Source organism: Nerophis ophidion, linkage group LG14 (assembly GCF_033978795.1).
Source record: "Nerophis ophidion isolate RoL-2023_Sa linkage group LG14, RoL_Noph_v1.0, whole genome shotgun sequence".
Lineage (NCBI taxonomy): Eukaryota > Metazoa > Chordata > Actinopteri > Syngnathiformes > Syngnathidae > Nerophis > Nerophis ophidion.
The window spans coordinates 36,796,290-36,808,908 of record NC_084624.1 but is presented as its reverse complement, the minus strand read 5'-3'; the positions used below and the strand labels follow the sequence as shown (position 1 = coordinate 36,808,908).

General features: G+C 41.1%; 1 protein-coding gene across 4 annotated transcripts in view; it reads right to left on the bottom strand.

Annotated features, from left to right (window-relative positions):
* Positions 1 to 4,886, bottom strand: part of mib1 (MIB E3 ubiquitin protein ligase 1) — a 117,353-nt gene extending 112,467 nt beyond the window's left edge. For all 4 annotated transcript variants that reach the window (XM_061920566.1, XM_061920567.1, XM_061920568.1 and 1 more), the window contains exon 1: positions 4,086 to 4,886. In XM_061920566.1, the coding sequence (XP_061776550.1) occupies positions 4,086 to 4,314 (229 nt within the window). In that variant the 5' untranslated portion in view covers positions 4,315 to 4,886. The remainder of the gene's footprint in view (positions 1 to 4,085) is intronic.
* Between the last annotated feature and the right edge of the window lie 7,733 nt (positions 4,887 to 12,619).

Here is a 12,619-nt window from a genome sequence, read left to right as displayed (position 1 = left end):
ATGAAAAGTAAACAAAAACAGAATGCTGGACTGCAGCAAAGACTTACAGCGTGTGGAGCAGACGGCGTCCACAAAGTACATCCAAACATGACATGACAATCAACAATGTCCCCGCAAAGAAGGATAGCGACAACTTAAATAGTTTTGGTTGCGAAAAACAAAGCAGGTTCAGGAAAATAGCACTCAAGGAAGACATGAAACTGCTACAGGAAAATACCAAAAAAACAGGAAAAGCCACCAAAATAGGAGCACAAAACAAGAACAAAACAGGAAAAGCCACCAAAATAGGAGCACAAAACAAGAACTAAAACACTTCACACAGAAAGACACTAAACAATCTCCAAATAAGTAATGGCGTGATGTAGGGCTGGGCGATATATCGATATAAACGATATATCGCAGGTTTGTCTCTGTGCGATATAGAAAACGACTATATTGGAATATTTGATCATATGTTCTCACACAGTTGCTTTTAGCTGCGGGCATTACATTACTGCCATTTGTCACTCTGCGTCTCTCCTTCTCACACAGACTTAAAACAAGCCCGCATTCTTACATATGTCACATACTGTCACGCGTCTAACGCCATACCCTCTCGCCGAGCAGAGAGGTAGCAGCATGGCTAACGGTAGCTGAGGCAGGTCGAGTGGAGCGGAGCTTGTGACAATACAAGAGAGAAGGTGCTAAACCGATCACAAATGGAGGAAGAACAAGAAATGGCCAAAATAAAGAGCAGGGGATCCATCATCTGGCGGTGGTTTGGCTTCAAGTGGGAAGATATTCAGCAGGCACCAGCAATATGCAAAGTATGCAGCAGAAGTGTTACTACAAAAAGGAAGCAACACTTTTAATTTGTTCTTTCATTTAAAAAGTCAACCGTGAGAGAATGAAGAGTATTTAATAAATAGAGTTTTGGTCAAATGACTTAGTTGTGATTTCCCTCTCTGCATGAAAGTTTAAAAGTAGCATATATTAATGCAGTATGAAGAAGAATTTTTTAATCTAGACACATAGAATCATCATACTGCTGTGATTATATACATCAAATGTTCATTCTAGGCCAAGGCAAAATATCGTAATACATATCGTATATCACAATATGGCATAAAAATATTGCGATATTAATAAAAGCCAATATCGCCCAGCCCTAGCGTGATGTGACAGGTTGTGACAGTACTTTAAGACAAGAGCTATAGTTATGCATGCTTGGTTATGGTTTGAATTCATATCCAACACTTGTGAGAACTACTATTTATCGTCAATATCGACTGCTGAGTTTCATTTTTAATGTTTTCTGCTGGTGGTGTGCCTCCGCATTATTTCAATGGAAAAATGTGCCTTGGTTCAAAAAAGGTTGAAAAACACTGCTCTAGTGCAGTGGTTCTCAAATGGGGGTACTTGAAGGTATGCCAAAGGGTATGTGAGATTTTTTTTTAATATTCTAAAAAATAGCAACAATTCAAAAATCCTTTATAAATATGTTTATTGAATAAAACTTCAACAAAATATTAATGTAAGTTCATAAACTGTGAAAAAATAGAACAATGCAATATTCAGTGTTGACAGCTAGATTTTTTGTGGACATGTTCCATAAATATTGATGTTAAAGATTTATTTTTTTGTGAAGAAATGTTTAGAATTAAGGGAGAGGCTGCAAAAAGTGGTCAAGACGCCTCAGAAGATCATCGGCCGCCCTCTCCCCTCTCTAATGGACATCTACACCTCCCGCTGCCTCAACAGAGCCAGTGCCATCATCAAGGACAGCACCCACCCTGGCTCTGACCTGTTCCACCTGCTACCCTCCGGGAAGCGCTACAGGTGCATAAAAAACAAGACAAACAGGCTAAAGAACAGCTTCTTCCCCAGGGCCGTAATCACGCTGAAGGGACTGCCCCATTGACCCTCATAACTGCCTTCTCTTTCGGTGCAATAGCCCTTTCCACCAACCACCCTGTATATTTCATGCAGATATTCATGTATATATTCCTTTCACCCACTGTATAGAGTCACATTTTTACAGAGTGTATAGGGTGTACATTTGCACAGAGTGTACAGTGTACATTGTACAGAGGGTATTGAGTGTACACTGTTCTCTTCCACACCTTTCTTTGCTCTTCTATATTTTTATATATTTACACATTGTTTTCTTGCATACACACATCGCACTGTATGGAATGGCCTCAATCTCATTACCCTGCGTAGTGACAATAAAGCTGATTCTGATTCTGAATCCAGATGGATCCCTATTACAATCCCCGTATTTTATTTTTCAACAAGTTTTTAGTTATTTTTATATCTTTTTTTCCAAATAGTTCAAGAAAGACCACTACAAATGAGCAATATATTGCACTGTTATACAATTTAATTAATCAGAAACCTATAGTGCTGTATTTTACTTTGTTATCTCTTTTTTTCAACCAAAAATGGTTTGCTCTGATTAGGGGGTACTTGAATTAAAAAAAATGTTCACATGGGATACATCACTGAAAAAGGTTGAGAACCACTGCTCTAGTGTAAACATTGGTGTGTTGTTATTGTGTAGTAGTGTAACTACAAAGTGTCTGAATCTTTCTAGGCCCCATAAAGAAGAAAACACAGCAATGGTTCTTAACCTGGGTTCGATCGAACCCTAGGGGTTCGGTGAGTCGACCTCAGGGGTTCGGCCGAGGGCAAAACACACCTGACTCTTCGTGTAAATACAAACTTCTCCCCTTTGGCATATTACGGATACAGCAACAGCTGATTGATTTCCAGGTGTGTAATTTGTTGTGAGTTTATGCACTGTCTTGGTTTTGTTGTTTGAACAAGGTGATGTTCATGCACGGTTCATTTTGTGCACCAGTAAAAAAAACATGGTAACACTTTAGTATAGGAAACATATTCACCATTAATTAGTTGCTTATTAACATACAAATTAGTCACATATTGGCTCTCAACTAGTCATTAAGTACTAATTAATGCTTATTATAATAACCCTAACCCTCTAACCTTGACCCTAACCAAATAACTCTAAATGAAGTCTATATTACTTAGAATATGTTCCCATAGTGCCCAAATAACTCTAAATTAAAGGCCTACTGAAACCCACTACTACCCACCACGCAGTCTGATAGTTTATACATCAATGATGAAATATTAACATTGCAACACATGCCAATACGGCCTTTTTAGTTTACTAAATTACAATTTTAAATTTCCCGGGAGTTTTGTCTTCGAAATGTCGTGTAATGATGACGTGTACGCAAGACGTATGAGCGCTGCGCACACACACACAGCTAAATGTCGTCTGTTTTAACGGCATAATTATACAGTTTTTTGGACATCTGTGTTGCTGAATCTTTTGCAATTTGTTCAATTAATATTGGAGAAGTCACAGTAGAAAGATGGAGTTGGGAAGCTTTAGCCTTTAGCCACACAAACACACAGTGATTCCTTGTTTAAAATTCCTGGAGGTGAAACTTTACTATGGATCAGAGCGCGGTCAAGAGAACATGGATGCCTACCACATGTCAACCAGCAGGTTTCGATGAGAAAATTGTGGTTAAAAAGTCAGTTCTTACCGAGAAAAGCTGAGCTTGTGCCGTCCATAGCTGCCGTCGACTCCCCTGAAACACTGCGCGTCAAGACACCCGTGGAGACACCCTTCTGGCTATCTTAATGGGGAAATTGTCGTTTTCTCGGTCCGAATAGCACTTTTTGTTGGAGGCTCCCATTAAAAACAATGTGAATATGTGCGGAGCCATCAAACATGGATGTTATCTACTAAATCCTTACAGCAAAAATATGGCAATATCGCAAAATGATCAAGTATGACACAGAATGGACCTGCTATCCCCGTTTAAATAAGAAAATCTCATTTCAGTAGGCCTTTAAGTCTTTGTTACTTAGAATATGTTCCCCATAATAAAGTGTTACCAACAACATATAGCTTTGTCTTGAATTTGAAAAAAAAAACACTTTGTTTTTCACTTAAGAAGGGCTCGGTGAATGTGCATATGAAACTGGTGGGGTTCGGTACCTCCAACAAGGTTAAGAACCACTGGTCTACAGTTAACTGATTTGGTGTTTGGTTTGTAAGAAGTTACCTGTAGGTGCACTGTCTAATATCCTCACGTCGTAAGCTCCAGAGCAGCGGTAGTTCGCAGCCGTTCCGTTATCCCAGACAACAACGACCTCCTCGGGACTTTCAAAACTTCTCACGGTGCCAACATGTCCCTCTCCGCCGTCCTGCTTGCCCCACTTCCAGTCGGGTCCGCGGACCACTCTGGCCCCGACTCCTTCCATCATGGCTCGGTTGTTCCTGCCGGTAGTCATTGAATACGACAAAAAAAAGATCGCAATGCTCCTGCGAAGGTTCAAGTTGATCCTAGCACGTTAGCCCAAAGTGAGCTTGCACCAGCGGGTTCCGAAAGCAAAGCTCGAGCAAGTCCGAACAGAGCCGAAACACCAGCCCACGAAGCTAGCCCACTAGCCAACACTAGCCGCTCGAAGGAGGGAGGATGTTTTTGGAAAAGCACACACTTCATTCACAAATGGAGACGGGAAGCTTGTGAAGCAGCGACATTGTTGGTTTAGCCAGGTCCGTGCAAGCTGACCGCCCCTCCTCCTCACAATGCGACCCTCTTCGAACTTAGCCAGCTAGCGAGCTAACTAGAAGCTAGCAAAGGCAAAAATCCTTCTTGCCGAAGCCAAGTATTTGCCACTGGTGCTAATGTCCTCCCTCGGGGGTGTTTTTTTATCCTGTGCGACGCGAAACATTCACCTGAGATGTTCCCTTGTGTCGGCTGGAGATGGTTCTCACCCCCATGGAGTCAATTCAGACTAGACGCGTCGCCATTATTGTCAATCATCCCTTGGCGCACCCGCCCCCCTCCCCTCCTCACCAGACTGACGAGCAACAACCAGCTTTACGGAGATGGACGGAAAAGCACGAAGACACGAAGCTTGGACAACAAACACATACAATATATATACCAGTGTTTTTCAACCACTGGGCCGCGGCACACTCTCCCGTCCAAAGGCAAAACCCAGTAACTCAATTTTGGTCAAAACTGAGCTGATAATAATTTTGGAGTTTCTAGGTGATATGCTTTACATTAGTGTGTGCGATATTGTAATTTGTTCCGTAAGTAAGCTGTTACGCGCATGGCAGGACCTAGCAACTACCACATAACCGCGTAGATACAACAGAAAAACCTAGTATCTCAAGGGACCAATCGGAGCTTCTTTGTCAGTCGCCTTATTGTCTTTAATGAGACATTTGCACGAATGGGGGCCGACGGTCAACCTGATTATGTGATATTATGGCATAAGGGGATATTTGGAAGATTGGCCCAGGACGTTGCAAGCACCTTCATTAAATGTATTGTTCTTGATTCTTCCCCTTGCATACTCTTTTGGGCAGATAACTGTGGAGGTCAAAATAAAAAATGGACGCTGTATACGGCTCTTGCCCAATGTGCAAACGCAGAATGGGGCTCACCCGAGATTGTGATAAAATATCTGGAGAAAGGGCACATGTTCATGAGAGCAGATTCAATCGGCAAGAAAATGAAAGCTCAAGAAAACACCTATACGTTTGATGACTTTGTAAATCTTTGTAAGACAGCATCAAGATAGATTGGTTTTCCTTTGTTTTCTCAAAATCAGCTAGAAGTGAGTTACTAGGTTTTGCCTTTGGACGGGAGCACTAGTGTGCCGTGAGATACAGTCTGGTGTGCCATGGGAGATTATGTAATTTCACCTAATTGGGTAGCACACCAGTAATTATAATTCACAATTCATGTGCCATCTGTCGGGAACAGGTCGTGTGAGACGACGATGGTTTGTCGTGATAAAAACACGCAGACGACAGCGGGAGGCAGTGTGCAGGTAAAAAAGGTATCTAATGCTTAAACCAAAAATAAATAAAAGGCGAGTGCCGCTAAGAAAAGGCATTGACGCTTAGGCATGGCTATGCGTAACCAAATTAAAACTGAACTGGCTACAAAGTAAACAAAAAACAGAATGCTGGACTACAGCAAAGACTTACTGTGTGTGGAGCAGCAGACGGCGTCCATAAAGTACATCCGTACATGACATGACAATCAACAATGTCCCCACAAAGAAGGATGGATAAAGAAGTGTCCGGACAACTTAGATAGTCTCAATTGCAAAAACAAAGCAGGGCCCGGAAATAGCGCTCAAGGAAGACATGAAACCGTTACAGGAAAATACCAACAAAACAGGAAAAAAACACCAAAATAGGAGCGCAAGACAAGGACTAAGACAGCAAAAAAGTGCAAATAAGTCAGGGTGTGATGTGACAGGTGGTAACAGTACACCTACTTTGATACAAGAGCTATAGTGATGCATGCTTGCTCATATTCAACAATTGCCAGAACAACTTTTTTTTGTCAATATCGGCTGCTGAGTTTCGGTTTTTAAAGATTTCAGCTTGTGGTGTGCCTTGGGATTTTTTCAATGAAAACAATGTGCCTTGGCTCAAAATGGGTTGAAAAACACTGAAATATACAACGATGGTAGATTGTAGCAGATATAGGCTGCAGCACCCCCCGCAACCCAGAAATCAAATCAACTTTATTTATAAAGCACATTTATAATTTACCACAGGGGTAGCAAAGTGCTGTACAATGGGCAGGTTAATACGAGGACCGAGCAAACAACACAACACAAACAAAACATGATAAAAAATAAATAAATAAAACATAAAAACAGGTTCACAGAAGGTGTATAATGGAGCGCCATTGCGGGATGGATATAACTCAGTGTTAAGCCAAGGAATAAAAGTATGTTTTTAAGAGACATTTAAAAACAGGAAGAGAGGAGGCTTGTCTGACACAGGTCGTTCCAGAGCTTGGGAGCAGCAGCGGCGAAAGCTATGTCACCTCTAAGCTTCAGCCTTGTGTCAGGGACCGTGAGTAGCAGCTGATCGGCTGATCTTAGGGATCGGGTGGGGCAGTAAGGCTGAAGGAGGTCGGAGAGATATGTTGGCGCGAGGTTGTTTAGACATTTAAAAATAAATAGAAGGAGTTTGAAATTGATTCGATAACGCACAGGGAGCCAGTGAAGGTACGCTAATATAGGGGTGATGTGCTCACGTCTGCGGGTCTATGTTAGCAGACGAGCAGCAGAGTTCTGCACGAGCTGCAGGCGGGCGAGGGAGGCCTGGCTAATACCTACATTCTAAACCTGTGGTGTCGAACTTAAATACAGAGTGGGCCAAAATTTTAAACTGAACAAATTAACCTTTTAAAAGGGACCCGGACAACTTTTGCATTGAATATTGAACAAGCAAGGCTTACATAACTTTATAGTGACATGCAAAATCCAGTTTCAAATAATAATAATAATAATAAAATATCAATAATTATTGCTCAGTTTGCTACACTGATTTGCTTTAACACTGAATATGGAACAAGCAACGCTTATATAACTTAATAGTGCAAAATCAACTTTCAAAAAACAAACGAAAAAAACATTAAAGGCATATTAAATACAATTTTAATAAAAAAATAAATGCCTCTTTTCTATTTGCAGCCTTCTCAGGTAAAAATCAACATTAACTTTTTCCACAGGCTAATAAATTTGAAAATAAATGGGGGCGCGGGGGGGTTGTTGGTAGCGGGGGGTTCATATTGTAGCGTCCCGGAAGAGTTATTGCTGCAAGGGGTTCTGGGTTTGATTGATTGATTGATTGATTGATTGATACTTTTATCAGTAGATTGCACAGTTCAGTACATATTCCGTACAATTGACCACTAAATGGTAACACCCGAATAAGTTTTTCAACTTGTTTAAGTCGGGGTCCACGTTAATCAATTCATGGTAGGTAGGGTATTTGTTCTGTTGTGTTTATGTTGCGTTACGGTGCAAATGTTCTCCCGAAATGTGTTTGTCATTCTTTTTTGGTGTGGGTTCACAGTGTGGCGCATATTTGTAACAGTGTTAAAGTTGTTTATACGGCCACCCTCAGTGTGACCTGTATGGCTGTTGACCAAGAATGCCTTGCATTCATACCTGTGTGTAGAAGCTGCATATATTATGTGACTGGGCCGGCACGCTGTTTGTATGGAGGAAAAGCGGAAGTGACGACAGGTTGTAGAGGGTGCTAAAGGCAGTGTCTTTAAGGCACGCCCCCAATATTGTTTTCCGGCTGAAAATCGGGAGAATGTTTTTCGGGAGGGACAGTGAAATTCGGGAGGGTTGGCAAGTATGAGTAATAGCGGTGAATGCTGTATAATACCGGCGGGCCAGCTCTAATGTTAATTTGATATTGATTACACGGCGGGGCAAATTTGGCCCGCGGGCCAGAGTTTGACACCCATGTTCTAAACCATTCGAGATAAAGTGGGATAAGCGGTAGAAAATGGATGGATAGTAGTATCAGTATCGGATCGGTAATAGTGTAATGATATCGATATTTGTCAGCGTCTTCAGTACAGTTCAGTTCAGTTTTAGTTTATTTGGAACATGCATACGATACAATGTAATGCATCTTTAGACGTATTTGTTTATTTGCCAGGAAAATGTTCAAAACAATTAAACACAATAACACACATCGCATACTAGCCACTTTAAATTGGTATTTCTATTTATTGTTTTAATTGGTTTTACTCTTAATAGTTTTTAATCATATTTATTTTGACTTTGGTTCATGTAAAAATCATTTATCTAGTTTTTATTCAGTCATTGGTGGAGCTGAGGATAGTATTTGAATCTTGTTTTTAATATTTTTACGCAGCACTTTGGAAACATTTTTGTTGCTTAAATGTGCTATATAAATAAAGTGGGTTGGACTGGATTGGATTATAGAGTTTGATATTTATGCATTATACAACATTGTGGGCAGCACGGTGAAACAGGGGTTAGTGCGTCTGCCTGACAATATGAAGGTCCTGAATAGTCCTGGTTTCAATCCCGGGCTAGGGATCTTTCTGTGTGGAGTTTGCATGTCCTCCCCGTTACTGCATGGGTTCCCTCCGGGTACTCCGGCTTCCTCCTACCTCCAAAGACATGCACCTGGGGATAGGTTGATTGGCCCTAGTGTGTGAATGTTGTCTGTCTATCCGTGTTGGCCCTGTGATGAAATGGCGACTTGTCCAGGGTGTACCCAGCCTTCCGCCCGATTGTAGCTGAGAAAGGCACCAGCCCCCCCTGTAACCCAAAGGGAATAAAAGGTAGAAAATGGATGGAGGGATGGATGGATGGATATACAACATTTTACTTGCGTATAAGGGTTTTTTTACAGCAAAATTCAAACGTACCTGTCTGAACACGTTGATGCAGTTTCACCAAAGTGTAACCATCCATCCATCCATTTTCTACCGCTTATTCCCTTTCGGGGTCGCGGGGGGCGCTGGCGCCTATCTCAGTTACAATCGGGCGGAAGGCGGGGTACACCCTGGACAAGTCGCCACCTCATCGCAGGGCCAACACAGATAGACAGACAACATTCACACTCACATTCACACACTAGGGCCAATTTAGTGTTGCCAATCAACCTATCCCCAGGTGCATGTCTTTGGAAGTGGGAGGAAGCCGGAGTACCCGGAGGGAACCCACGCATTCACGGGGAGAACATGCAAACTCCACACAGAAAGATCCCGAGCCTGGATTTGAACCCAGGACTGCAGGACCTTCGTATTGTGAGGCAGACGCACTAACCCCTCTGCCACCGTGAAGCCCACAATGTTGTATAATGCATAAATATCAAACTCTATAATCCAATCCAGTCCAACCCACTTTATTTATATATCACATTTAAGCAACAAAAATGTTTCCAAAGTGCTGCATAAAAATATTAAAAACAAGATTCAAATACTAAAAAGTGTAACTAAATATATCATTTTCTGCATTTTCTATATATATTTTTTCTATGATTTATGTTGATTTCACTTACCATATCTCTTAGCGTGCATGATCTGTTATCCTTGTATTCATACATGCACTCAAATTGATTTCATACAGGAGACCCATGATGTCCTGAAACAACACAGTGTTTTTATATGGAACACTTGAGACAAGTGTTGCCTTGGTGCGTACAGTATGTACATTTCCACTTAATTTAATAAGTGTAGACTAATTGCCACATGCATTGGTACAGGCAGCCCTTGGGGAATGTTCGGGTTCCAGGCCATCACCCCCTGAGAGTGTTTACACCAGACACGCTTTCTGAGTCATTCCGTTTCAAACCTCACTCAATATGCCGAATGTAAAAGTTCAGTCTTACTTTTCTGTCAGATATATTTCTGAGATTTTACTCACTTCTCAAATTTTCATCACATTAATCTAATTAAATGTTGACTATAAACATTATATCTAAATGTTAAATCTAAACCTAAATGTGAAATCTAAACCTAAATGTCATTATCTGACTAATAGGTATATTTTATACAATTTTTCTTCTACATATTTATTATCATATGAAGTATTCACACAGTTCTGCCTTTACAGAGATAACCATGTTCAGTTTTGAATTGACTAACATCGTCAGGGAGGCACTAATTAAACTTATTATTATTAAGAGATGTTTATAATTGTGGTACAAGTAGTAGTACTACTAGTAGTAACCATGAAGGTAGTATTGTTACTGTTATTCTTAGTATTTTTATTATTAAGTAAGGTGAATACTTGTTTTATTTATTATATATTATTTGAAGTGTTGGGGTTAGTTACTGAAAACCAGTAACTAGTTACAATTACTAGTTGCTTTATTTCAAAAGTAACTCAGTTACTAACTCAGTTACTTACACCAAAAAGTAATGTGTTACTGTGAAAAGTAACTATTTAGTTACTTCTTTTTTTTTTAAGGTTCCCATTAATTCCCTTTTTGCCTTCATTTCAGTATTTTTATTGCACTGGAGAATAATACAATCTGTTGATCAACTTGACATGCATTTGCATCACTAAACTCTGCTAAGCAATGTGGTCTACATACAACACACAAAGACAAAGATGTTGTGGAGAGGCGGAGCCGACGGGCCGACGGCGGGGCAGGGCACGCTGGAGCCCTGTCCAAGATGGCGGCAAGGAGGCGTAGAATGCGGCTGAGCGGAGAGGCGGGGAGTGCCGGGAGCGACGCCGCCGCAATCTAATTCAGGTGCATGGATCGCGCATCGGCACACAATTGACTTATCTCCTCACACTGTATAAAAGGAGGAAAGATAGAGGCAGAATTAGTAGGAGAACCTGCAGCAGAACCTGACGAGCGAAAACGACCTAGAGCGAGATGAAGACAGCGACGACGCGGCCGGCTGAAAGCGAGCGAGGAGCGAGCAGGAACGAAGCAGCTGAAAAGCGACCCGACCGCAGACAAGATTGTGTTATTGACAGAATAAACAAGAGTCAATCCTGCTAAAAGAGATGTCCTTCCTTGATGGTCCTGGGAACCCGCACAACGACGGAAAGAGTCTGTCACAGATGTGTTTCAAAGGGCCATTTTATTTTGTGCCAGAACAAATTGACAAAACTATTTTAAATAGCTGCAGCATAACATACATACGTAACAAACAGCATGATAACAACATGTCACAACATAGCTGTAAACCTGGCTTCACCCCAGGAAGGCACATATGATATGATAATATGTCATGTCACTATATACAGCACACATACTGCTATACACACACCTAGCCAGGCCTTTTTTCTCCCTCAAGGAATTGTGAAATAAAATCATGTTTTCAGTGAAGCCCAGAAAACTACCCATTTCCCCAATTTTAGTTCAGAGAGAAGGAAAGATTGGCCTGGCCCACTAGGATCCTCCTTTATGTATGTCAATTTGTATACATTAAGAGTGATGTGATAATCAAACATTCTAGAAGTATAGCATGAAAGAGCATATAAGAGAATTGACAGTGTGTTTACCCTCAGTGCTGAATGATGAGCAGAGGCAGAGTTTGGAATGTCTTCCTTAGCTTGCTTTTCATGTTTATGTACTGTCCACTGTGTCTAGGAACTTGGAACATGTTCTCGTGCCATTTGCTGTTTGAGGCCGGTATCATGCTAATTAGCTGCCTGAAAGCGGGTGACTCCCTGTAGAAATATGTATTCTGCATGTCTTCTAGCACTTACGCTGCAATGGCTCTATCAATGTTGTCCTGGCGAGCAGTCCCACCATTAAAATCCTTTAGTGGAGGTGAAGTGGCACCGGAGTCTGTGTTTTTCTTTACTAGCTTCCTTGTACTTTGCAAACACTATTTATGAATAATCTCTTAAACAGGATTATAGCAGTACATTGTTTAACTTCTTTGGTTAATCCATTACATAATTTATATTCCACATACCGATATGCAAAACGTTTTTAGTGTTGTATGAGTATACAAATGTTTTAAGTTATTTTTCCATCTAAAGTTATATTTATTCTCTTTAGTTGAAACAAATTGTTGTACATTCTTGGGTATATTATTTTGATTAAATAATGGGTTGTACTTGTATAGCGCTTTTCTACCTTCAAGGTACTCAAAGCGCTTTGACACTACTTCCACATTTACCCATTCACACACTGATGGAGGGAGCTGCCATGCAAGGCGCCAACCAGCACCCATCAGGAGCAAGGGTGAAGTGTCTTGCTCAGGACACAATGGACGTGACGAGGTTGGTACCAGGTGGGATTTGAACC